Raw genomic sequence first — 27,328 nt, 5'->3', positions numbered from 1 at the left:
TGCCAGTCAGGAAACCCACACTCACTCAGCCACAGACCACAAGACATTTCACCTGCTCTCCAGCATCATCTCTTTCCTTTCTGGTCCAGGATTCTGCCCAGGAGTTTGTGCTACACTTACTTGTCATGCGTCATCATTCTCATTCAATGTGGAACACTTTCTTAGTCTTTCCCTATCTCTCGTGATCTGTACAGTCTTAAAGAGTACAGACCTTTTTTTTGTAGGGTGACCCCATCCTGGGTCTTCCCATTGTTTCCTCATGACCAGACTCAAGCTGAGTGTTGTTGGCAGGAAGACCCCAAACTGGTGCTATGCCCTTCATGGTGCATGGCGGCCTACCACTCGTGATGCTTGCCTTGACCTGGTCACGTTGGCATCTGCTGGTCTCTCGACTACAAAGTCTGCATTTTCCTTCTGTATTTGATTAGTGTTTCGTGTGGGGACACAGGATGCCAACATCCTGTTCCTCATCAACCTCCACCTGTCAACTTTCGCTTCCAGGGATGACTCTCACCTGAATCGGCCACCTTAATAACAGTTTCAAATGTTGATTATTTATTTCCATTGTTTCTGCTATATTTATGAATTGACATTCTACTAAAGGAGTTTTCCCTTCTCCCCCATTTAGTTAGGTATTTGTTTATGTTAGTAAAGAGTCAAGGATTCACAATTATTTATTGGGTTGTAATTACACTCATTTATTTTGATGTTTAAAATGTCCTCGTTCCATGTTGTCTGTGTATGTAAAGCTCACACTGATGCCTCCAATGCTAATACCTTGGGTTCTTTATAGCCTTCTCCCTGTTTAGGGATCCCTTCTCAGGGAGCAAGAGGCCTCACTCCTAGTATACTCAAAATATGCCTATTTGCTCAACCTCTGTACTTTTGTGTTCAGTGTAACCAACCGCTCCATGTTCTGGCTGCCTTTCTACCCACCACTTTTTTTTTTTTTAAATTGGGGAATACTAGGGAACAAGGTGTTTTTCCAGGGCCCGTCAGCTCCAAGTCATTGTCATTCAGTCTAGTTGTGGAGGGCGCAGCTCAGCTCCAAGTCCAGGGGGTGTAGCATCCCATGCGGGATTGAACCAGCAACCTTGTTGTTGAGAGCTGGCGCTCTAAGCAACTGCGCCATCCGGCCGCCCGTCTGCCCACCACTTTTGCATCCCCACCTACTGCCCTAGCTGCAGGCACACCACTGCCCCTGCCCCTCGCCACTCACTTCTTCCAGCTTCTCCTGCTAGGAGGGAAAGCAAAGTGGAAGGAAAGGCATCCATCCTTTGTGTTTTGAAAACGGCTCTAGTCCTTTAGCGAATTCAGGTTGACAGGCATTAGGAAATGAAGGCATAGCTTCCTTCCATCACTGCATAGCTGCAGAGGGTAACCGCGTCTCCCCACCTTGCTGGTTTGGACTTCCTTGCCTTGGATTGATTAGGTTGTTAGGGGTTTTGCTGGACTGCAGTGACCCATAGCTGACTCTGTGATCATGCTGTGGGAAACCAGTTCTGGTTCAAAGCCAAGACGTGACATTAGAGGATGAGACCAATTTTTCCGGGTGCTTTCTACACAGAGGACACTGCTACCTTCTTGCCCTTGGTGACATTTGAGGTACAGGGAAGTGCGACACCCTTGAGGATCCCCTTTGCCTCCTCGGGGGTCATTGCCAGCGGACAGGGAATTGGGGCCATTCTCCTTCCCCTCTCCCGCATAATCAATCAGTCGCAACGTCTAGGAGCTCCCACTCAAAACGCCACGGTTGGCCAAAGAAAGCTTCCCCCTCCCACCCACCATGATTTTCTGTGCTGTCTGGTTTCTGAATGTCCTGGGGGAGACCATAGTGTGAGGTGAAGAGCTCCTGCAGAGACACCCCCCATGTTCATCTGTTTATTCATTGTGACTCTGTGTAAGATTTCAGCTGATAAAACAGTTTTACAACTTAAAAGGCAGTGAGGAAAAGCTCTATGTGAGGATGGCTGAAGGAGGAGACAAAGTTCAGAATTACCATTTCCCTTGGGGTCCAATGGGGCCTTTGCAGTGGGGTTGTGGTTGTGGGCAGAGCTTCCAGAAGAGCCTGAGTTTGTCTTCAGCTCGGGACAGATGGGAGGAGTTCCCCAGGTGAGGCTGCTCCGGTGGTGGCAGGAGAGAGGCTGTAGCCTGTGCAGGGTGGACACGAGGGTGAGCAGGAAGGAGTGCAGGGCCCCAGCCGGGTGTTTGGGGTGGAGGCGTTGGCGGCAGTGTGGAGCCCAGCAGCGTGTTGAGCGTAGCTCACCAAGCGTGAGGGACTCGGGACTTCAGTTTGGGTTTCACTAGGCAGAGGGAATACAGGAAGCCAGAGGTGGGAAAGAGTTGGCCCGACTTGAGGGGCACTTGCGGAAGTCTTCCAAAGAGGAGCAGCTGTGGCTTTGACCCAGGCCTACGTACATAGCCAACAAGGTGCATCTGTCTGAGGCTCAGCTGACTGATCTGGGTTCATTTCTGGTCTCCCTGTCCCTGTGTCACGTGTAGGAGACAGCTGTATCACCAGAGCACACACCCCTGCAAACCTTTTTTGCACTTGACTAACAGGCCGGAGGGGCAATGTCAGCATTCCTATGCCTGAGCTGAGGGTCTTAGCACGTCACCTGCAGCCACACTTCATTCTACTGGTGGCTGTGGACCGGTGGGGGGCCATGTGTGGCCCAGCCTGGTCCTGATGGCAACTCCTTGGTTTGTTCATTTGCAATCAGTGTTGAGTACTTAGCTGCTATGAAAGTGTCTGGGGCCATATGGGTCCCACCCATGGGGCTGAGTGCATGTCGCAGAAGCAGCAAGTGCCTCCTTTAAGGGCCTTCCCCCAGGGTTGGGGGATGGAAGGCTGTAAAGGGAATTACAAAGCACAGCTGGGTGGGGTGCCGTGGCCAGGCTGAACGTGAGGAAGGCTGGCAACAAGAAAGTGAACTCTGAGCGGCAGCAGGCAAGATGAGGAGGAAGCTGAAAAGCAGAGCACAGCGTGGCCCAAGACACACACACTGTTCCAGGAGGTCTGAGGTGGACGGCCCAGGCCAGCTTGCCAGGTGGCAAAGGCGCCGAGCCAGACAGACAGCAGGTCAGGAGGACATGGGCTCTGCGCTGAGAAGCTACGAGTGAGACCCAGAAACTCTTCATTGGTGATGCCCTGAGCACCTCAACTGATCTGTAGGATATCTGCTTCATCTTCAGTGTTAGGAGAGGACCCGTGGAAACGGAATCAACTGTGATCCTGCCCTCACGGCGCTCCTGGGCCAACGGGAGATGGCTCTGCACAGGCCTGGCCACAGCTGCTCCGTGCCATCCTGGGTGGTGGTCAGTGCCAGCATCCTTGCAGGTCAGCAGGGCTGCAGAGCAGAGGCCACGTTGGATCGGGAGGATGCTGGCAGCATGCTCACATAGGGCCACAGTTTACACGGGCACCCATGAGACAGCAGGAAATGTACTGTGGCCTGCTGGGGGAGGAGCGCCTTGAGCAGCATCCCTGTAGAAGTGGCACTTGTGGAGAGCCTTGAGTGGGTGGGAAGGAAGGAAAGAAGGGTGGGAGCCAAGGTCTGGACTGGGAAAACTTGAGGCATGTCTAGAGGATAGCCCACAGCACATCCTCTTGCCACCTATTTATTTAGCACCTGCTGTGTGCAACACTGGCCAAAGCTGGGAACAAATGAGCAATGAGTTTACAGGCCAGAGAACAAGCAGAAGTGTGGGAGTGTGGGTCATGACAGCTTTGCATACGTGGGTCACAGGAGCAGGCTCTTGGCAGGCATAGCTGCAGGCCTGGATGAATACACAGTGGGCCTTCAGCTAGTGTTTCTGTGTACTGCCATTTCCAGCCCAAGAACACCTTGGTCTTCCTTAGGGTCTGGGGAGCTTTGCAGCAGAGGGGATGGAGCTGTGCCATGAAGGCAGGTCCATCTGCTAGGCACCCTGACAGCTAGGGGCTTGCTGACCAGGGGCATGGGAGCAGAAGGAGTCATATGTGTTGGGACCCTGAGGACCAAAAGAGCCAGTGTGTTCAGGAGGCAGCAGCAGTTCCCATCTTAGAGCAGAGACAATGGCTAGAGGGCGGCCATGCAGGGCAGTAGGGCAAATTGTGAAGGGCTTTGAGCACCAGATAAAGGGCACTGGATTGTTAGTCACACTGGGGGCAGAGTGGCTGTTTGGCCAGAGGTAATGGGGAGACTCTAGGGAATCAGTGTGGAGTCCAGGACAAGTAGTTGGGAGTCTGAATTAGAACAGAGGACATAGGAAAGTGAGAACAGGTACCTAAGAGATGTGGGAGCCAGAGTAAGTGGGCTCTAGTTTATAGCTCCACATTTATTTGTGTGGTGTTTCTGCTTCGCTATATCACAGGCTGCCTGAGGGTTGGGATGGGACCTGGGTTTGTTCCCTATGGGCCCCCCAGTGTCCTTCATGGTGCTTGGCTCATAGACACCATTCACATGTTGGCATGTGCATAGATGGACAGCTGAACAGAGGGAACAACAAACTCATATGATGGCAAAAACTGTAACAAAGAGTCGGGGGACTGGAGTGAAGCCAGATGGGCACCTGAGAGGGGCCAGCAGCTGATGGATAACAGGATGTGGTGGAGAAAGGTATTATACCTCTTAGGCCCAGAGAAAAAGGGGTTTGCCTTGTTCATCGTGGAGTCAGAAAAATAGCAGGCACTTGGTGTATCCTGGGCAGAAAGGGTTTAATACAAGATCCAGGCCTTACCCCAGCACTGGGAGAGACCCAAAGGTCTGGGAGCTGCTGCGAAAGGTCAGTGGCATACAGGGAAGATCTCAGAATGGGGGTCTCAAGAGCTCCTGGAGAACCTGTTAGAATTCTCCAGAAGCTCTGAGAAGCTCAACTCAGGTGTCTCCACCTCCATGGGTGAAGTGGGTGGTGCTCAAGACTGACTAGGAACTGCTGCAGGTCCCCTGCCCGCTGCACCCACAACTGCAGACAAATGGCTTCTCCTTCTCCCCTGTCTTCCAAATCAATATGTTTTCTGTCGTTGGCACACTCTAACCCAGAGCTGTCCTGAAAGGGGCTCAGGTCTCGGGACTAGGACAAGGCTGCAACTTGTCTGTGGTCTGCTGTGGTGACTCCAGTCAAATCTCTCTTCATTAGACTGAGGGTCTTTTTACTTATGCACATCCACTGACTTGAGCAAATTGCCCTATGTCTCAGTCCCGGGGACACCTTGGCGAGGCGGCGACCACCGGAGATTTCTACTTCCGCTTTCAGTGGCTGACGCCATTGGGCTCTGTGGTCAAGGGCACTGCCCGATGCCTCCTGTGAGCGCAGGGGCCCACCTCCATAGCGGCATCTCCCACTCAGTCTTGGTCAGTGAAGAACATCCACCACAGACCTTCCGAGGACACTGGCGCCCCCTCAGCACTGTGGCCCTCGATGCCTTGGGGACGGATTCCCAGGGGTGAGTTAGCAGGCCAGCCATCGTAAGTCCCAGGCCCTGGATTCCTTCCTCCGCACACACCTGTGAGGGTGCACATTCCAGCCTCTGCCAGCTGCCCCAGCTGACCGACATATGAATCCAGGGCCCTGCTCAGTGTGCCACATCAGCATTCTTCCCTCCCAGACGCCACCTCACATAACCCCCTGCAGTTCTCTTGTGTGCATGTATCCTCTCCTGTCAGACGGTGTTCTCATCTCTCTCGGGAGAGGGCAGTTGTGGGTCTGGAAGCAAGGAGGCGGGGGTGTCTTGATGTGACTCAGTGCTCCCTGGAAGGCGACTTTCCCAGGCTCTCGAGGCAGGAGGAGGCTGATTTCCTCTTCAGGCTGGGGCATTAAGAGGGCCCTGGTCTCTTGGTTGCCACAGTGAGGAGCTAGCCCTGCTACCTCTGTGCATTATGGACATGGGCGAGTCCCTGAGGGCAGGGCTGAGGCTTTGTCTCTTGAGGGTCTGGCGCACTCCAGGCCAACTCAGTAAAGACTTGTCACTTGAGTGAGGAAGTGCCCTTCAGTTACCTGAGGCAGCACAATGGAGTTGCTAGGCCTGCACAGTGGTGTTCCCCATGGAAAGGCTTTGTGGGAAGACGGAGGTACAAAGCTGGTCAGGCCTTGGTTCTAAGAGCCTTGCCTGTGGGGCTGAAGCACAGAGCTGGAAAGGCAGGCCCAGCCCTGTGGCCATCCTTCCACAGGAAGCCCTGGGCCAGGGCACCCGCATCATCATGCTTAGAGAAGGCCCTCCACCTGGTGTTGGCCAGGACATGGGCTGGAGGGCAGGCTAGAGGGAAGGCAGTAAAGCAGTTAGGAATGGCCTGAAGTTGCCGTGGGGAGAGATGGTGAGGACTCAGAGAGAAGGGGTAGGGAAAGAAGTGGCTGCCCCCAGACTGGCGTCCTGGAGGCCCTCCATGCAGTCACTGATGCTGGCTCCCTCCTCTGCTGAGGGCCATTGCTAGGGGAAGTGGTGTCCTGGAAGCCTACAGCAACCCCAAGGAGAACATGGCTGGGGCCCTGGGACTCCCCCATTGCAGGGCTCTGGCCACTGAGGGACGGCAATGTGGGCCTCTCTTCAGCAGAAACTGCCAGAAAGCTCTTCCAGCCCAGGTGGTGCCCTTCAGATAACAGACAACACTGTGTGTGACCCTGCTGTGTCCTTCCTCATCGCAGATGCCCGGAAGGTGCCTACCCATGTCCATCCTACACATCAGTGAATTGGGAGGGGTTCTTCAGGGAAAATGGGCATCTTCTGTTGTTTTTTTAACAAAGGAACAAAGCCAGGAATGGCCCTTCCCCATTCTGTGAGAGAGAGAGAGAGAGGGAGGGAGAGAGAGAGAGAGAGAGAGAGAGAGAGAGAGAGAGAGAGAGAGAGAGAGAGGTGATACAGGGCAGAATGCTGTCACAGGCAGCCTCTCCTTCACCTACTAAGGGGCAGCCAGTGACCAATTTGTGTTTTGTATCCTCTTGGGAGTAGAGCTGTCTCTCAGCTCTCAGCTTCTCAGGAGAAGGGTCCTCTTGCCAGACCTAGGCTCTGAGAATAGCTGCCTCCCGCCCGGGGGATGGGGGCAGCTAGAGACCGGCATCAAGCAGCCGGTAGTGATCCCCACGTGGCGTGTGATTGATGGCGGGATCTTTGGGTTTCAGTTGTGCCTGGATGGCACATCGTCGATAGCAGCCAGTTAACCAAGTCCTTAGTAACCAGCTGGTCTCTTCAGCACCTCAGCCCTTGCCATGGATTAAAGCAGAAACCTCTTGTGAATAGCTAGATTGGAGCTGACGAAGATGAATGTCTAATTCACTTGGAATCTCCTTAGTGCTGCTTGTAATGAAAAGCCTGCTCCATATACTCACCCCCTGCCAATGTTTCTCTGAAATTAAATATCAGGAGGACATATAATAGCCCGATTCCATACCAGGCCAATGTTATCAGATTGTTGTCAACAGTGATAATCCAAGAAGCAGAAGTTGATGTGATTTCATCTATTAAATAAGAGAGCACGCTGAGGATTTGGGGCTGCAAGTGTGAGGACACTGCATACACCCAGGCAGAAGACCCTTTCCCAGCGAGCTGAGGCCTGAGACGCTGTCCCCACCCTGCCCAGTCGGGCGGCACTGCTAGGACAATTCGCCCCCTTTCCTTTTCTTTCCCACCTGTCCCGTTGACGCTGCTGCTCGTTCTCAGCCTCACGTGGCTGCATATTCATCATCTCCTTTCCTCAGTCTTCGTCCTGTAGATCCCAGCCTGCCAAACCTCTCTTACTAGTCCTCCCCGACTCCTCACTTTGAGTCGGCAAACTTCTGGCTCCATACGGGAGCCCTGCCTACCATGTGATTTGGGGCAAATGCCTTTTTTGTTTTGTTTCTTTCTTGGTTGTTTCTTTTTTGGAATATTTTGTAATTTTCCAAAGGCAGACTGAAGCTAAAATGGACCGTGTGGAGAACAAGGGCCGTGGAGCCACACATCCAGCTTTTGTCCTGGCTCTATCTTACTTCTGTGTGACCTTGGGCAAGTCATTCTCTCTGAGAATAGTCTCCCTATGTACAGAAAGGGACAGTAAGGCCCCACTTACAGGGTTGTTGTGGATATGCTTAGGACCTAGCACGCAGTAGACTCTGGCAGGTATTGATTCTCAGAATGATCAGGACCCCAGGCCTGCCCAGATGTAATCTCAGACAAGACTGGGTTTCGACCTATGCTCTTTCCTGAGACATAAGCATGCCCCATGTCCTCTCCCCTCCCACAGCCTGATCCTCACCCAGATCTCTCTCTCCAGGGAAAGTTTCCCGGGAACAGTTCTACAAAGCTGGTTTTGAATTATAGCTCCTCCGCTTGCCAGTTAGGTGAAGAACAGCAAGTCAGAGGAACCCAATTCTTCTCTAGAGTAATTCAAGGAACCCAGTTCTTCTCCCACAGGAATGGAAGAAATCAGACACTGCAGACCACAGAGCCTGGCCCTTGGTGGATGCTCGTTAAAGAGTAGCTGCTGTGGCCAAGGAGCCCTGTGTCATAGAAGTGAACGTGTTACTATCTATTAGAAGGTGACTAGAGACTCGTCTGCCTCCCACCAGATGCCACCCATCTGGAACTCCCAACTCAGCCTCTGGAGACCAGCTCAGGTCCCTTTCCTGTGTGGCTGACTGCACACTTTTCCTGGGGCTGCTGTGGCAAAGGACCCAAATTGTCACCTTTGCACAACCGGACCAGCTTTCCCTGAAGGCTGGAGGGAGATTCTGTTCTGTGCCTTTTTCCAGGTTTCTGGTATTGCTGGCAGGCCTTAGCATCCTCGGCTTGTAGACGCATCACTCCTGTCTCTGCCTCAGGCATCACTTGGCCTTCTTCCTGTGTCTGTGTCTCTATGTCTCTCCTCTTTTTATAAGGGCGTAAGTCGTATTGGATCAGGAGCCCTCCCTACCCCAAATGACCTCATTCTAATTAATTATGCCTGCAATGACCCTGTTTCCAATTAAGGTCACATCCTGAGATTCCCAGAAGGACGTGATTTTGGAGGGAGCCTCTGCAACCCACTGACCTTTGTGTGTGCGAATAGTTCTCAGGAGCCCTTGCCCCCACAGCGTCACCATATTGTCTTCTCTAGACAACCTTTTTAGGCGGCAAGTGACAGACACGCAGTCCTAGCCAACACAAGCCAAAGACTGAGTGTGTTTGCTTGCACTACAGGAAAGCAAAATACAGTTCCTAGCTGCGAATTGAGAAGTTCAGGTGGCCCGAGGAGGTGTTTTCCTCTTGGCCATGCCCGTGGCTTTGGAGGCCCAGTCTTAGGTCTTCCCTGTGGGGACGGGTTTATCCCTGTATCTTTCCTTGGGCCGGTGAGGCTGTGGAACTGGACTGTGCTCGATCATGCGGATCAGGGCTGGCAGAACCCTGTGGAAGCGACACAGGGCACATGCGCTTCATCTGGGGGTCGTGCCCTAGTGCATAATGCTTCGTAAAGTTGAGTTCCTCCTGACACCCCTGCATGGCAGGGTCTGAGCAATGGTCACAGGGGCACTCCCTTCAGGGCTCACCCAGTCCCACGCGTTCTCCACGCAGCTCCACGCCCTGTGTGGAGACAGACACACGTGTGTGTCAGAATCCAGTGGTGTGCAGGCCAGTGAGGGCCCACTGAGGAGGTTCCTACAGTCAGGGAAGACGACTCAAAGCTCTGCTCTGTGAATGGCAGAGCGAAACCAGAGAGGAGGACCTGATGCAGACAGGAGGAGCCCCTGGGTCCCCCGGCCATGTTCTGGGGGCTTCGTCATGGTGTAGCTGTACTGGGGAGAAGTGGGAGTGAGGCCAGGAGGGCAGGGGGCCACCAAAAGCCTGACACCAACACCCTCACCCCGCTTCTGAGGTGCTGGGGACACAACCTGCCCTCTTAGGGCATTCGGGCTAGTGGCACAGTGACTTCAACCACACAGCTAAATGGATGACAGATGGCAGTAACAGGAAGTGTGGGGGCCACTCAAGGGCCGTCGAACCATAGTGGGGCAGCGAGTCTGAAGTAAGGCTTAGACCTGATTGCTGGCTTTGTTTGTCAGATGGTGAGCATGAGCAAGCTGTTGGGTCTCTGTAAGCCACTGTTGCTTCATTTAAGATAAACTAAAGAAGAGTACAGTTCCCACCTTATAGGCTAATGCTTAGCACAGGGTCCAGTGAGCTGTAATTGCCCAAGAAATGGGTTTTTAAACTGATTTGGTATTTTAGAAATCTGTGGCCTGCTTTATGTTCTAGAAAAATCACTGATTGCAGTGGAGAGGATGAGCTGGCGGTGAGGAGGAATTTAAGCGGCTGTTGTAACGACAATAGGGACAAGGGGATGGACTGGACTGGGTGCTTCTGGGAGATAAAACCTGGGACAGCTTTGTTATGGTGCGGAGGTAGGAGTGGCCGTGGCAGGCTGGGCTAAGGGGGGTAAGAAGCAGAAGTTGTTTGGGTTTGAAACAGTTTTAGACTTTTTGGAAAGGTGATTGTGTTTTCAGTGGAGAAAGTAGAATGGAGAAGGTCTAAGTGAGAAAGGCCAGTAGGAGAGACCATCAGGTGCAGGGGTGAGAAGGAATCACTGATTGGCCCTGCAGAAGGACCCCTCTTCTAGGCAGAGGCAGGGACATGTGAAGCTAGGGATGCCAAGGGTGTTCTGTACCCTCAGGGCACTGATGGCCCAAGAGGGGCACAAGGAGATAGACCCTGACACTGCAGGGAGTGACCTGGGGAAAGGAAGTTGGGAGGGCAAGGGAAAGGCCATGGCGGGGGCTCCAGGAGAGTTGGGCCTCAGAAGGCCTGAGCACTCAATGCGAGAGGAGGACTTCCTAGAAGGATCTTCTTGGCCAGTTGGGAGGCCTATGGGCGTCTGCTCTGGGACCCACCCAGAACTGGAAGAAGGGAGGAGCAGAAGAGGCAGATGACAGAAAGGTATGGCCTCTATAAACCTGAGCCAGAGGCCCCAAGGGAGCATCTGAGGGGGATAGAAGGCCCCTGGGGATGGAGGATGGTTGGAGGCAGGGACAGCAGTGAGGGGCATCTAGAGGCACCCAGGGAAGGGTACATTAGGTCACCATAAATGGAGAGGATGAGTTTCTGAGCTGTTTGGGAGTTGGAATGGATACAGCTTCAGTTTTCACTTTCATCGGAGAGAGATAAGGCTGATGTAGTAAGAAGGTAAGAGGGAGACATCGAGAATGGAGGTGAGGGGAAGCATCTAGAATGAAGACAGGAAGAGACATGTAGAATGACTGCAGGTTTCTGGCTGGGGTGGTTGACTGGAGGGGTGGTGATGCTACTCTCCAAGACAGGAATGAGGGAGGGGAAAGTGGGTCCTTGGTGACAGATGCTGGATTCCTTTGAGAACATAGTGTGTCAGTGTAACGTGGGAAGCTTGGATGGAAGTCTCCAGGGGCCTTGAGCTCCAGAGGGTGAATTGTGGAAATGGGCCTAGGGCTTGGCAGTTGGTTGAGGAGAAGTTCAAGGGTTGGCAGGAATAATTGATAAGCTATCCCAGGGGTCTGTGCAGCAAAGCAAAGGAGCAAAGGGCCTTTGTATCCCAAAGGGGTGGGCACGGTGTAGCAGCCTAGAAGTGGAAGGGTGCCCAATGTGTGGTGCCTGGTCGTGAGAGCGGCCCCTGCTTCTCAGATCAGGAACTGGGCTTTGGTCCCAGGGCAGCTCTTCACCTCTGTCCTCAGGGGCCTGACCACATGTGATGTGTAGCACAAGAAGGAGGCATGTGTTTTTATTCCTGGCTAATACTTTGTCTTTTTCTGATGTTCTTATCACTACTCTCATCACGACACATGTTAACTCTGGTTCGCGGGCAGCATGGCCGGCAAGAGGGGTGCACAATACTGTATGCCCAGAGGTCTTCATGGCATTGGCACAGTCTGTCAGCCTGTTTGTGGCCCTCATTCCCCAAGATCTGTGTCGTGCCCCTGGTGACTGGTCCGCCACAGGGCCTGTTGTCTGAATGGACAGGATAATGCTTGGAGTCAGGTGGTCTCTGCTCACCTGTGCCCGCCTGTGGCCATCACGCCCAGGTTCAGGGCTGTTGGTGAGGCGGGATGCGGACGCCCTCTGTGTCGGCAGAGCAGCATTCAGCCCATTTCCTGAGTGTCCGTGACACTGCCAGGCCCGAGGCCTCACTGGTGATGAGTCCGGAGCAGCTCTACATGGTAGCACTCTTCTTACCATCTGACCCTTGACCACAAAATGAAAGTGGCAAAATCAGAGCCTTGCCCCAGGTTTGTCAGACCCCAAAATCTGTGTTCTCCCCGCTGGCCCACAGAGCGCCATGCTCAGTGATCTGCTGACTCCTTGGAGAAGGGATGCCATGATTGGCACCTTAAGATTCCTGGGGAAGGAGGCTCCAACGAGGCCTGGCAAGCTCTGAACTGGGACTGGGATGACATGGAAGGTTAGGTTAGAGGCAGAGGGACATGTTCAGATGTGGTCCCACCATCAAGCCCACACCTGGGGTCCCAGCCTCCAAAGCCCCCTTGTCTTAGCTCTGCTCCACCAGGTGCCCCCAGGAACCCCAGCCTCCCTTCCTCAGCTCCCCTCCCTGCTCGCCCGACCCCCGCCCCGCCGTCGTGTCCAACACTGGCCGCTAGCTTGTTAGTGAGAACGGCCTTCACAATACAGACCGTCATACATGTTCCTGTCTGGTCTCCGTCTGCCTCAGGGCAGGCAATGTCCCCAAGGTGCAGATGAAGAAAGTGAGGGCCAGGGAGGTAAGCGACATCCTAAGCGATGCATGTGAGCCTTCTGATTTGGGAGCCATTAACTACTTCAAAGCCACAAAGACCATTAGGTGTTGATCGTGTAGTAGACGCCCCCAGACAGGGGAACAGGACTTATCTCAATCCCTGGAAAGTGCACAGCATGCTATAGATACATTTTTTGTGAAGAGCAGTTGTTCACAAGACTGAATGTTTTTAAAAATTCGAGCCGTTTCTTACGCAGTGTAAACAAGTTTACCAGGGCCGGATGGAACTGTGCTTGCATAGAATGCAACTGCTTTCTTGAGTGGTTTGACTTCAGTCTTAGCCCTGCCCTGCTTCAGAGAAATCCTTTTGTTTGGCAGTCTGTGCTCTCCCTGTCCTCTCCCATTCAGAGCCGTTTTGCAGGCAAATGGGTGAAATTTCTTCCAGTTGACATTTGCCTGCCATTCTATCTCTTCATATTGTTCCTGATAAATCCCTGAGGAGAGAAGCCGCTGCAGCCCCAGAGGTGGTGCTAGTGTGGAGGGGATGGATTTCACCATGGCCCAGTTTCTCCTGATCTGGGAACCCACTGGGTGTTTGATGGGGTTTGCCCTGAAAATGCACAGGTGCCCTTGTCCGGGGACCTGGAACCAAAGGAGGAGGGGACAGTGGGAGAAGAACAAGTTATGAAGAGACTGCTCTGCCCATTTACAACCTGCAAAGTGAGGGTCAGTGTCTCTGCGTAGGTTTGGAGAGGACGAGGCTTCATGGGGTCAGGGCTGTGGCTCCAGGACAACTCAGCCACATGGACCCCACCTGTCGTGTTCCCGGACACCACTCCACATAGACCTGCAGGCTTGTACAGACCTGCAGCTCAGAAAAGCTCTGCCCTTGCTGAGCCTGGTGCTTCCCCAACCAAGGAGGCCTCCTGTGCCTGCCAGCTACCAGGCTACTGCCAGGGACAGGCCCTCCTGGGGGTCACCTGGCAGTGGGGTGCTGCTTCAAGGGAGAGCAAAGGAAGGTGCAATAAAACCTGTGCCCTTGGGCACTTCTGCTCCAGGGGCAGTGCCCGGGGAGCAAGAGCAGAGTAGGGCTGGTGTGAAAGACAACAGAAGTGCCAGGAGAGAGCCCACGGAAAGACACAGCCTCACAGGCTGCATCCTGCCAAAGACAGGTCTGAAATGGGAAAGGAGAGGCCTGTGCCTCCCCAAAAGGGAGAACCAGAGATTTAAAAAAGAGGGGGAGGCAGTGGGATGGAGGGCAGAAAGCAAAGATCTATGACTTCACGGCTTTCCCAAGGGAGAACATCAGAACAGTTGGAACTGAAGCAGTAAGCACAGTTGGAGGGAGAACTCGCCTGAGATGGAATCCCATCCAAAGGCTGGCTGTTCTCAAGAAAAATCCATTTCAAAAGGCCCACAAGCATGTCAAGGTTTTTACATACAAGAATGGGGAGACATTTTACAAGCAAGTATTGGAGGAATCGGGTGCTGTACCCTGTACCCCAGTTGTGATCTGCCCCAGATGACTCTGTAGAACCCAATGCGAGGGTCCCCTGAATCTGAGGAACCCATCCGTCTCCCTAGAAGAGACACCAGGTGTCCGCCTTAAATAGGAAATGTAACGCCTCATCTGTTCTTTGTGGGCAAGAGCCAAAACTGTGACCCCAAGGACAGGAACGGCCTCGTCCCCGTGGTCACATCCTCAGAATCTGATGGAATCCCGTTTCCTGGGAGAGCCTGGCCAGCAGAGCTTCCTCGGCCCTCTGCTCCCCTCCTTTCGGGGAATGGGAAGGCTGCTCCTCCCGGCACATGCTTTACCTTACGAGTCTCAAACCTTTGCATTGCTGTGGTGTGGCACTCATCCCTCCTACTTCTTTAGTTTGTAAACTCTCATTTTTGTTCAAGCCCTAGGTCTGAGTCTTATTGGTCTTAGCTCTAAACATTCATTTCACTCCCCTTGTTAGTGACGGTTTTAGGGGTGGGCATATTACCCAGTTCTGGCCAATGGGAAAAGGAGAAAACTGATGTTTGTGAGATAGCAGGTCTGAGATGACAGCCACCATGCAGGGATGGTTCAGGGGAAGGAGGGGGATCCAGGCTGGTGTGGCATCATCGATGGCACAGCAGCACTGGAAGTGCCACCAGCAGACTTACAGTGAGACAGTAAGTCCTGGGTGTCGTCCTTACTTAAGCTGCTGAGTATTGTGTTCCTTGCTCTTCGTAACTGATGAATTCGGTACCTTCAAGTCATCTTAAAATAATGGTGGTGCTGCTCTGTCCCAGCATCTATTGCATGGCTAGATTTTTAAAATACAGAGATCCTTGGCCGGGACAATTATTCACCTACAAGTCTCCCGTGCGACGAGCACAGCTGCATAAAACACAGAGTGATCCTTTCATTGCACCGTGGGGAGTGGTTTTCTGCATTTGTTTACAACTCCCACGGAATGCCCTGAGCCATGGGTGGTGTTAATTCTGAAAGTCTGCATCAGGTGTTTTGATTCTATCTATGGCTGTGAAGGTTCCTGTGTGGACCTGGCCTGAAAACCAAGTCAGAAAACCAATCTGTGGAAACAGTGCAAGTCAAACCGTGTAAAAAAGTATATCCTACCTCCTCCATTTCCTCGGTGTGACCTTGAGCAAGTTACCTAACTTCTCTGTGCCCCAGTTTCCTGATTTGTAACAGGATAATAAATAATCGTGTACTCTGCACAGAGCTGTTAGGAGTAGGTAAGTAGGGTGGGGCCTGGCACAAAGGCAGCATTGTAGCATGAGTGTGTGTGTGTGTGTGTGTGTGTGTGTGTGTGTGAAAGAGAAAGAGAGAGAGAGAGAGAGAGAGAGAGAGAGGAAGAGGGAGGGGCAGTGGGAGAAGAGGAGGGAGGAGACACACCAAAGATGAGCCCAAGGACACTGGTGACCGATTTCAGCGTAATCTTTTTTCACTTTTTTCTTTTTGTTTCATATTTTGAAAAAGAAAAAATTCAATTTTTGTAGGTTCTAAACCTCCTTTGATAAAGAAAGAAAAAATAATAAAGTACCCCCAAAATACTGCAGTGGTTATCTTTAGGAAGTGAGATTCTGAAGTTTTTTGTTTCAGTATTCCAGTTTTTCTCATTGGGCAAGTATTAGTTTTGAAATCAGAAAAACAAGTTTGTGTGAGAAAGGAGCTGCAATGTGTATGACACAATCAGGTGTATACCTTAGGTGGGAATTGCCCGGGAGGCTGCGAGCGTTGGCACGGGGGTCTTCCAGCTGCTGCCTGGGCCCTCTCCTGAGGGCAAGAGCCCAGTCCCCTTCCTGCCGCATCTTCTGCTGTTGAGCCTCAGCCCCCACAGCACTCTGCCCTCTTCCACCTTCTGGTTCTCTTTGAGGCGTGCCTGGTTGCTGATAGCTGGCCAGAGCTGAGCCCACTGCCTGAGCCATGGTGTTGAGTCCCTGCCCACTGGGACCAAGCCCCAGGCCTGCCTGCTCTCTGTCCCGCAGGCCCCGAATGCTGGAGCCCGTGTGCTCAGGGCTGCAGGCCCAGATCCTCCGCTGCTACCGTGACCACCTGCATGAGGTACTCCTGTGCTCGGACCTGGTCAAGGCTTACCAGCACTGCGTGAGCACTGCCCACAAGGTAAAGACTCTGGTGCTGGGCTGCTGGGCCACGGGGGGCAGGTACTGTAAGTGCTGACAAAATTCTGCCATCTTTGTCTGCTACATCAGACAGGTGAACCTCGAGGTCTCTGTCTTTTGCACACTGAGGGACTCTTAGGCCTTGTATTTCCGCAGTCACCCCTGGTCCAGATGTCCTGCCCGCTGTTGCCATCAGTGTTCCTGGACATCTGGGCTAGGAAAAGGGGGCCCTTTGGGTGCTGGGCCCCACTAGGCCGGGTCTGGGAGCAGCACTGGATAAAGTCAGGCCCTACCTTCAAGGGGCCCGCCACCCAGTTAAGGGCATGCACGTGCCACCTACTTCTTACCTTTTAGCAGTTGGGGATGGGATCATGAAGGAGGGCCCATGGTACAGGGCAGGGGTCACAGAAAATGCAGGGGTAGCCCTGTGGGAGGGGAAGAGCCTTGGAGTCCAGAGGTGGAAGAGTAGGTAGGGCCTGCCTGAGCGGATGAGGGGGCTGAGGGGACCTCCCCACCCACCCCACTCCTGTGCTGATCTGAAGGGACATGCAGGGCCCAGCTCCTGGTGAGTGGGAAGGGGTCACGGTGGGCTCAGGTCTCAGGAGCTGCTGCCGTCCTAGACGTCTGAGACTGGCAGATGCCCTCCCCTGAGATGTGGTCCCAAGACCGTGCGCTCCTTCCCTGACCCTCCCAGCCAGCTCCTGCTCCCCTCCTCCTACCTCCCCCAATTCCTGTTCCTCTTCTAGACCATTCCATCCCCCTTCTAGGCCCAGCAGTGCTCTGCTTCAGGCTGGACCAGGCCCCTCCCCAACCCTGCCACAGCCCTTCACCCCCTAGAGGCGGGTCCTTCACTCTAGGGGCACCTTGGCTTGGACTCACCAGAAGGCTGAGGTGTTTTTTAAAAGAGCCGTGGCATGGGGCCTTCTTCCCATGGAAAAGTCTCTTTTGTCCAAGTAGGAGACAAGCTACTGTGGGTACTGGTAGTGGTAAGGCTAAGGTGAGAGGTCAAGAGGCCCTCAGGCCTGGTCTGGCAGAGTCTGCGGGCTGCTCAGCAGCCTGGCCTCACCGTTCTGTTAGCCGGGTCAAGGCTCTTCCCAGCTCACACCTGCCTGGGCCAGGCAGAGCCCTCATGGAAAGCCGTTTGCTCAACTTCAAGTTAAGCAGAAAAGACACTGCCAACCATCGCTGTAGAACTATAGACGGAAGGTGCTGGGAGCTAAGCCGGCTCGCTGGACCACTCCTGGTGGGTCAGGGAACAGGCGGCTTTCCCATGTCCCTACGCATCTGCCGAGGTCTTCGTGAAGCTGGTACAGAACACCTTTCCCGACAGTATCGGCGGGCCCGCCAAGCCCCTGATCACCACACACCCAACTTTGTTTTACCAAGTGAAGGACATGCCAAGGGAGCTAAAGCCCCCTTGGCCTTCTAGCAGAGTCTCAGCTCTGTCCTCTCTCTCTCCATCCAGGCCCCACATCTGTGGCAGTTGTCAGCCCCTCCCCCAACAGAGTACATCTTTAACAAAGAAGCTCACCGGTGTAGTTGCATTGCACCAAGGCAAAGATATGGTCACAAAGGCAGGCACATTGCATGTAACTCCGGTGTGCTCTCTGTTGCTCCAGCATATCCGAGAGAAACTCTGGGGCACTGCCAGGCCTGCCTCCCTTCTTCCATGCCCTCCCACCCTCCTCTCGGGAAAGAATGTTCGACCTGACTCCCAAAGGGCCTCAAAGCCAGACCCTCAGATTGCACCTTGTGTGTGAGGGGCAGCCAGTGCCAGAGAAACTCCGTTGCCCCCTCCCAGCCTCCGCTACAGAAGGCCCCTGGCAGAGCCAGGGATGGGAATTCAAGGATCCCACATCTCTGTCAGCAGGGAGTTGGCACAAGACAGAGGCCCACCTGTCAGGAGCTGTGCAGCAGGCACCTCCCAGAGCCTGGGCAAGCTCTAGCCCCTGTGCAGCACCTTCTGAGCCCGGGGACATGTGCATGTGTTTGGATATGGACAGCAAGCAATAGCCTGAGTATGAGGAAATTCTGAGAACAGAAGAGAGACCTCAGTGGGGCTGAAGAGAATTGGGCTGAGACCTATCTATCCACAGGGGCAGGGAGGTCTTACGAGCGGAAGGTCCATGTTAGCTGGTCCCTACAGACACATGTTGAGGTGGCACTGGGCGTGGAGGTGAAGAGGCCCAGTCCCGGGTCTCAGGACCAGCCACAGAGGACCATTTCCAGTAAATAGTCACACTCCTGGGCAGCCCAAGAGCCTGGGCCCTCCTGGAGCTGGGCCTGGGGGTGCACGGGGTTCCTGGTAGAAAAGGGCCCTGACTGAACTCTGACCTGTTCTCCTTTGTAGGGTTGAGGAGCAGCCATCATTCTTGGCCCTGGCAGTGACTTAGAGCCCTGAAGAAGGACCAGTTATGGGACCATAGCCCACAGACCCCCGAGCCACAGCCATTTCCTGCCGGGTGCCCAGGATGCCCCTGCGCTTGGGGCCGCCATGTTCTTAAGAAAGGGAGGATGTGCTATTGTCCAAAAACAAATAAAGCAACTGTCTTTGTTTTCGGTCATTCCCTTGGCTAGCAGACGATCACTGCCACCTCTTCTGTGTAGCCCTGTGCTGGGCCTGGTGACATAGGCTGATGAGACAGGCAGCACACCTTGCTGAGCACCCAGCCTAGCAGCGGAGACGGGTGGGAACCCATAATTGTGCTGCAGCCACAGACGCAGGTATGAGATGAGATGAGGGGAAAGCCATTCTTTCTAGGGACAGAGCTGGGAGATCAGGCCAGCTTCCTGACAGAGGCTCTGCCTAAACTCCAATTTGAAAGCTGAGTGGATGGCTGCTGGGAAAGCCAGAGATGGTTAGAGGAGGATTCCAGACACAGACTGTGGACAGCTGGCCGTTTGCAGAGAGCACAGTGGGGGCCGGGCAGGGAAGGGGCGTGGATGCCAGGCCGAGGCACTGGGGGGTCTCCAGCAGGAAGCAGCACAGTCCAATTCCTCTGATGACACACATGCTCCTGGGGGAGGGTGGGCTCAGCTGGGCCAGGACACCTGAGGGCATGATAAATGGGAGGCTGACGGGGTGGGCCAGGGAACAGACTAGGCCGGGCTAAAATTGGCAAGACTCTCGGTTTGAGTGGCAGAGGGGAGGATCAAGGATGATTTCTGAATTTCTGGCACGCGTGCTGATGATTCTGTGAACTGAAATGAAGGACTTGGGATTGAGAGGGGCAGATCACAGCTGGATTTGAGATGTGCTCTGCTCATTTGGTGTCCAAACACTGGCCGGCTTGTCCTTGACCTTTGGCCGGACTCCCCAGCTAAGGTGCATTGAGCACCTCAGGCTGCACTCTCGCCTGACCCAGCGCTAAGGCAGCAAGAGGAATTTGGGGCGGAGGTTCTGATCTGCTATTGACCTTGGATTTCCTGCTAAAGTTCATTTGGAGCCCCAAGCCATCTGGAGCTAAGAGCCTGAGATCTTGACTCAGGCTTTGCAACCCAAACATCTCTGCTCATCCCCAGATTCTCACATGCAAAGCTCAAGTGGGGGTTGCGGCTTGGCAGTGCCCAGTTGTCTGGGCAGGTAGCACAAGGCAATTTTATTCAGCCAGGCTGCATATTGGCTGAAAGGAAAGTAGCTTTGGGAGATGCCCTCTCTAGAAGTTCTGGGTTAGCTTACCAAAACAAACAAGGACACGTTCAGAAAACATGTAGAAGTGAGCGGCCAGGTAGGTGTCAGGGTGCCCTGGCCTGAGCCTCCTCCCAACATTCACCTGGCAGGCCAGGGAGGGGCTGGCCCTCTGTAAGGTCAGCCTGGTGGGGTCACAGGCCACCTGGCTGATAGAACTTAAGTGATATCAGAACCATCGTCCAGCCAGAAACTGCTGATGCCCTTCTTTTCTGCTAACCTCTGAAGCCTCTGGTGTCTGGGGCTTTGTCCAAGTTCCAAATCTCACAGGAAAAACTCTCAAACTCCATCCTCCTACCCAGGAGTCAGTTGGGGCAGCTGTGCGCACGCACAGGTCTGCATGCACCTGTCTACTTGTGCGTGTGTATATAGGTGCTTTTGTGTGTGTGTGTGTGTGCTCATATGTACATGTGTACTTGTGTTTGTGCACAAGCAACCAGCCACGTTTCCACCTACTAATGCTCCTGGCCTCTCTCTACCTGGATACCAGCCTATTTCCCTGACTCCCCTAGAGTCAGAACCAGGCTTCCCTTGCCTGATCTCCACCCCTCCCCTACCGGGGACTTGGAGGTGTACGTGTCCATTGTGTTGGAGTGTCAGTGTGGCAGGGGAATGTGTGCATGTGCTCAGGTACAGACTGTGCACATGCGTGTGCGTCTGTGCATGGCCTGCTCATGTGTGGACCTGCATCTCCAGTCCTTCCACACGGCCATACCTGATAGGAAGTCAGGCCTGAGAGAGCATTGCATGGGTGAGGGTATGTCCAGCGGGCTGTGGACTTGGAGGCAGATATGTCTGGGCTTACGTCCCAGCTGCGTGACTATGGAAAGGGATTGTTAATTCCTACCCCCCCAGTTGGGGGCTTGAATATGATGATGCTGCCTGTGACATCCAGGGTGCAACCGGGAAACCAGAAAGCACTGATTATTTAAACAGAGGCAATTGAATGCAGAGTTCATCACAAAGGAGATGGAGGGCTGAAACCCCAAATGGGATGGGATGGTAACCCAGAAATTAGTGACAGTGGGAAGCTCCCATCGCCCCAGGGCTAAAGAGACAAAGGAAAGAGGCAGGACTGCCCAGTGGAAGCTGGCACCACAAAGGCCCTGCTCAGGGTAGCTGGAGCCACCAAGGAGACACAGGTGCTGTGAAAGGTGCTACCTGTGGGTTGTCCCTTCCTACCTCCCTCCAACCTCCCTTCCATCGTGCCTCCCACTGGCTGAACCTAGCGGGTACTGGAGGGCAAGGTAGCCTGTGGCTGCCCCTTGTGTGCAGGACTGGTGCAGAGGCCCAGGCCTGAAAGCAGGCTGGCAGGAAGCACTTCAGCATGACCTTCGGGGTGTGCTGGGCAGGCACGTGTGCCTGTGCTTGGGTGGGCGTGCGGAGTGGTAGCAGTGGCAGTGTGTACACACATCTGTGTGCACTTCAGCTTATACTGGCACACGACTGCCAGCTTGCAGGGAATAGGCCCAGTCATCAATCAGTCCCATCAGACACGTACCACATGCCTGGGACTCTCCTACACTTTTATAAATACTAACTCGGTTAGTCTTACACAGCCCTACGGGGTGGTTACTGCTGTTACTGCCCCACTTACAGATAAGGAAACCGTGGCCCAGAGAATGGGAGTAACTACCTCAGATTGCAGTGCTGAGTGCTGATGCTGCGTCTCCTGTTGGAAGTGGGATTCTGGCTGCATGCTGGGCCAGGCCCAGGGATATCCAGAGTCTTGGTTCTGCCCTGCTCCAGGGGCCCAGCTGAGGGGGCCAATCCTGCACCCTTTCCCCTCGCCCAGCTCCCCAGATGGGGAGTGTGGCCCTTGGCAGAAGAAATGGCTAGAGTTCATTACTTCCAACGTCATTACTGACCTGGAGAGGCCCAGTGATGCCAAGGCAGGGTCTGAGCCCTGGGGCGTGACCTCCTATGAGGTACCGTTCCTACCCACTGGGAGATCGGGGCCCTGCCTCAGACACACACTGTCACCTCATCCACCCAGGACTGCTGCTGCCCGTGCCCAGTGCACACATGGCCTCACATGTGCTGAATCATTGCAGGTAGCTGGGGTGGGGGCAAGAGCAGGGCGCGGAGGAAGTGTCCAATGTGCAATGCACATGGGAGGGAGGAGTGTCACTGCAGATGTGGAGAGGGCCCTGCACTCCGGCCACTGCTGGGGGCGGTGACTCACTGCGACCTATCAGGAGGACACGTTTGGTGAAATGCATCAAAAGCCTTTTGAAGGATGCAAACTCACAAAGAAAAGACAAAGAAACAACCCCGACCCCCACCCCTCCCACAAGTCCATCTTATGTTCTTTACAAGAGACATCACCTTAATGTTGAGGGCACAGGTTGCTTGAGAATAGAAGAATAGAAAAAGATACACGTGTAAACTCTGGGAAAGCTGGTCATGTTACTGTCAGACAAGGTGGAAAAGACAAGGAGTGCTGTGAGCAACAGAGAAGCCTTTTCAAATAGTAACAGGGGCGACTTGCAGGGAGACTTAAAAATCCTTCTATATGTGCACCTGGCACAAGAGCAAAATACATGAAGCAAGATCAACAGAACAGAAAGGAGAAACGGCCAAATCCACAATCGTCATTGCAGCTTTGGGAACATGCGTCGTCAGCCCAGTGATGGCGGTTCAATGGCTCAAAGGAAGTCAGAGTGCGCAGGTCCTGTGTCCTGAGCGTTCGTCCTGGTCCTTGCTCAATCTCTGCAATGCCCACTCAGCAGCATGACGTGGAGAATCAGAGCGTGGTGGACTCAGCTCCGACCCTGAGCCCAGCAGCAGTTTCTGAGCCTCTAAGCCTGTTTTCCTCATTTATAAAAGGGAGATGGTCACAGATGCCGTCTCCTATGGGGTGGTGATGACAGGTGTCCTTCACGTAGTGCTCATGAGGGCGAGTGCAGGAGGCTTGCCAGTCAGATCTCCTTCAGGGCTGGCAGTAGACGGCCCTTGACCCCAAGTCCTCTCCCTCTGGCTCGTGCCTTTGCTGAGGAGCCACTTCACCAAAGTCATGCCCCAGGGGCCAGCGCTACATCCAATTGGTGCTTGATGAGGGGGGTTGGATAAAGGACAGGCTCCTGGGCCCCAACTTGGAGCAACCTGGAAGGACATCCCAACCTGGAAGGGAGTCCCAACCCGAGATCTGGGCAGGGCCTCAGTGAAACTACGTGGCAGCCCAGCTTGTCCCCCACCCTCTGCTCTTTCCCCTTGCCAGTAACTGTTGACCCCAAGGGCACCCCCTAATAAATGTCTTGCAGGCTCATCTCTGCCTCAGACTTGGCTTCTCTGTTATTGTTATTATATCCTTGGCACTATGAAAACTATGGCAACACGTGGTCCATGGTTTATAGTCTAGCAGGAGAGCTGACGTTGGAACCCAGTTGTGATGAGGCCCCTGCAGAGAGGCCGTGGGAGCTGGCTCAGTGTGCCCCGGCTGTGGCGTCATAGAGGGCTTCTCAGAAGAGTCGAGGTTTATGCCGGGATCAGAGGGCTTAGCCAGAGTTGGCCAAGTAAAGCGACTGCTTTGTTTATCATAGTGTTTATAATAATGGCAACATCCTGGAAACAACCTAAATGCCCAAGAATAGGGAATGCATTGAATAAAATGTGATACATCCATAAGATAGTTCTGTAGCCACTAACAATAGTGACATGGAGTATAGTTATTAACATGGAACTCCATGCACTCTATTTTTTTTTGTTTAAGCTTTTACTGGGGAATGGGGAACAGGACTTTATTGGGGAACAGTGTGTATTTCCAGGCCTTTTTTCCAAGTCAAGTTGTCGTCCTTTCAATCTTAGTTGTGGAGGGTGCCCTTCAGCTTCAAGTTGTTGTCCTTTCAGTCTTAGTTGTGGAGGGCGCAGCTCAGCTCCAGGTCCAGTTGCCGTTGCTAGTTGCAGGGGGCGCTGCCCACCATCCCTTGCGGGAGTTGAACCTGCAACCTTGTGGTTGAGAGGATGCGCTCCAACCAACTGAGCCATCCGGGAGCTCAGCAGCAGCTCAGCTCAAGGTGCCCTGTTCAATCTTAGTTGCAGGGGGCGCTGTCCACCATCTCTTGTGGGAGTCAAGGAATCGAACTGGCAACCTTGTAGTTGAAAGCCTGCTGCTCCAACCAACTGAGCCATTGGGGAGGCAGCTCAGCTCAAGGTGCTGTGTTCAATCTTAGTTGCAGGGGGTAGAGCCCACCATCCCTTGCGGGACTCGAGGAATTGAACAGGCAACCTTGTGGTTGAGAGCCCACTGGCCCCTGTGGGAATCGAACCGGCAGCCTTCGGAGTTAGGAGCACAGAGCTCCAACTGAGTGAGACACCGGGCCGTCCCCATGCACTCTATTTTAAGAAAATAAGTAGAATATTCTGTATGACCCATTCTTTGGATGAAAACATATCACCTAGGCATATGTAAAAATACACACACACATAAAAAGTCCAAAGGGTCATACACCAAAATCTTATTGTACTTTTCTCTAGGAAACAGGATTATGGGTGTGTTTTGTTGTGTGTGTGTGTGTGTGTGTGTTTAATAATTAACTGTATTTTATGTTGTTCTAAAGTGACCTGAACATTTTTATAAACTAGCCCCCAGGCTCAATGCCTCCTAAATGCCCTTGGCGGATGCAGCCCTCCATAGCCTGGGCCCTGGGTCAGGGCGGCCCAGGGCCCTCTCTTCGTGAGGTCTACTGGCCCAGTGGTTGCCCCTTGGCAGAATGTGGATCTCCTCAAATAGAGCTTTTCCCGCCTGCTAAGCAGGGGCAGCAAAGTTGGGAGGGGAACAAGGCAGGGCCCGAAGTGTGCCAGGAGGGAGGGCCCTGGAGGCTTAGGTAATTGCAGAGGCAGGAGGCATCTCCTTAGTTACTCATCTTTTGCACGACAAATATTGGCATTGAATGCCTACTATGTGCAGTCATGGTTCTAGAACTGGAGATACAACGTTGAGTAAAACAGGGGGACCCTGCTCTCAGGAGCATGGAGATCATTCAGGGAGACAGACAAGATGAAATTAATGCTATCAGATGTTATGCAGTGGGGTAACAGTGGGGGTCCTGGGAGCACTAGGGGTGCCGGTTGCCATTTCCTGTGAGGACAGGACACCTACACCCCCATTCCCTGGGGGTTCCCACTCCCAGACAAGGCAACTGGCAGCATCTCCCTGGCCCGTTAACCAGAGCGGCCAAGTCCAAGTTGCTCTTAAGGAAAAACATTTCCACTTCATACCTGATAACCTGCCTCATTAAATTTAATGGGCCGGTTATTCCTGTTAAATAAACATCAACTGATTATGAAAAATATATTAGCTGAAGTTTGACTGTGGAACAGATAAACCAATTACATGGTTATTCAGCCTCAAAACATGCAATGAAGTGGGGTGCAGACCGCGGCAGGTGGGAGTACGGGGGAGAGCTGGTGGAGCACCTGGAATTCAGAGAGTCCCCACCCCTCCACACTTCCTTTCCAGTGCTCAATGGGCCTCAAGAAAGTCAGTGACCTGGAGAGCGGAGCAGCCTGGAACCCAGAGGGGCCAACTCAAGCCCTGCCTCTGTCAGGATCCCTTTAGCACAAGTGACAGAACCCTAGTTCAAAGGGACTTAAACAAAAAGAGTGTGTTGGCTCATGTAATTGAAGAGTCCAGAAGGAAGCCTCAGGCATGGCTGGATCTAGGAGCTTAAACAGTAATTGGGACCTGGTCCCTCTCTTTCCATGTCTTAGCTCTGTTCTCTGTGTCACCTTCATTCTTGGGCTCCATGAAGTGCCCCAGCGATTCATGCCTCATAGAGTTTCTCTTTCCCTCTAGTTCCAGCTTGGGGTTTAGGGGCAGATAATAAATCGTCTATAGCAGACAAAGTAATATCAGGAACATCTCAAGGGAGGCCAATAAACATATGAAAAAATGCTCCATGTCCTTATGACTCATCAGGGAAACGCTCAACAAAACCACAAGGAAGTACCTTTGCACAGACAATACCAGATGCTGGTGAGCATGAGCAACCTCCAGGGCCCGTGTACACTGCTGCTGGGAGTGCAGAATGATTCAACTACCTTGCAAATCGGTTTGGCAGTTTCTTATAAAGTTAAATATCCACCTACAGTCTGATACAGCAAGTTTACTCCTGGGTCAATATCCAAGAAAATGAATACGCATGGCGTCTAGATGGTACATATAGGGATGTTCATACGGCTTTATTCATAACAGCCCAAATGTCCATGGACAGTAGAATGGGTCGGTTCTCATTTATTTGTACAACAAAATACTACCTAACAAAGAAAAAGAACAAACTAGAACTCTGGTAGTGACAAGGATGAATCTCATATCTCACGGAGAGAAGCCAGATAGAGAGGAGTCACGCTTGTCTTAGCTTCCTAACAAACGACCACAAACCAGCTGCTTGCAACCACACAGCCATAGGTCAGGAGCCCTGACACAGCTGAGCTGGTTCCCTCCTCAGGACTCCTGAGGCTGCAGTCAAGGCGTGGTCAGGCCGGGCTCCTCTCCCAAGTTCCCCTAGCCTTTGGCAGAACTTCTTTTCTTGTGGCTGCAGGATGGAGGCCACCCCAGTCCCCAGTCCCCAGCCACGTGACTCATACGTCCTCCCTCAATACTTCTTCAAAGCCAGTGAAGTTGTTTCTCATGTGACCATGAGAGGTCCTTCACCTTTGCCCTAGCCTATCGGTTAGAAGCAAGTCACACACAATGGGGAGGGCTATACAAAAGTGTGACTTACTGGAGGGCAGTCCTGGAGGATTCCATTTCTATGAAGTTCAAGAGGGAGAGAGGGAGGTATCTTGAGGTAGCTCTTGTGGAATGATATCCAAAGATCTGTTGGTAAGAGAAAAGAAAAAAAAAGGAGGTTCAGGGTAGGATATATAGTTTGTACCTTTGAGAAAACAGGCAAGAACACCCATAGGCGTCTGCATTTGCTTGTAACAGGGTACCATGTCTCTGGGCTGAGGGCCCAGTCAGACGGAGACTGGCTTCTTTGTGTACCCTTTTGTATACTACTTGGATTTTTTTTTTTTTTTTTTACTTTGAGCATATATTTTAATAATTAAAAGGGCTGTTTTGATTATTAAAAAAAAAAAAAACCGAAAGGCCAGACCTCTTGGAAAGTAAATCGTTCTGGAGGCAGCAGCAGCTGCCACACATTGGGGTTGCCCCACCTGACGCCCCACCTTACGGTGTGCCGTGGAGAGGTGAGGGGTCAATCACATGACTCCAATACGTCCAGTAAGCGGCCAGGATTGTGTTGGCCGACAGGTAGGGAGAACACACCTGAGAATGCACACAGAGGAAGGTGGAGCCAAGAAATAGATGCCTGGTGACATTTTGGGGCCTTGGATCCAGCCATACCTGAAGCAAGATGTCCTTGGACCT

General features: G+C 53.0%; 1 protein-coding gene across 2 annotated transcripts in view; it reads left to right on the top strand.

The window, feature by feature from the left end:
* The window catches only part of CHCHD6 (coiled-coil-helix-coiled-coil-helix domain containing 6), a 325,729-nt gene extending 306,900 nt beyond the window's left edge, over positions 1 to 18,829 (top strand). For both annotated transcript variants that reach the window (XM_033135641.1, XM_033135640.1), the window contains 2 exons: positions 16,131 to 16,266; positions 18,616 to 18,829. In XM_033135641.1, coding sequence (XP_032991532.1) covers positions 16,131 to 16,266; positions 18,616 to 18,621 — 142 coding nt within the window. In that variant the 3' untranslated portion in view covers positions 18,622 to 18,829. The remainder of the gene's footprint in view (positions 1 to 16,130; positions 16,267 to 18,615) is intronic.
* Positions 18,830 to 27,328: the final 8,499 nt, after the last annotated feature.

This window comes from Rhinolophus ferrumequinum, chromosome 19, assembly GCF_004115265.2.
Source record: "Rhinolophus ferrumequinum isolate MPI-CBG mRhiFer1 chromosome 19, mRhiFer1_v1.p, whole genome shotgun sequence".
NCBI lineage: Eukaryota > Metazoa > Chordata > Mammalia > Chiroptera > Rhinolophidae > Rhinolophus > Rhinolophus ferrumequinum.
The sequence above is the reverse complement of the archived record's forward strand: the minus strand, read 5'-3'. Positions and strand labels throughout refer to the sequence as shown.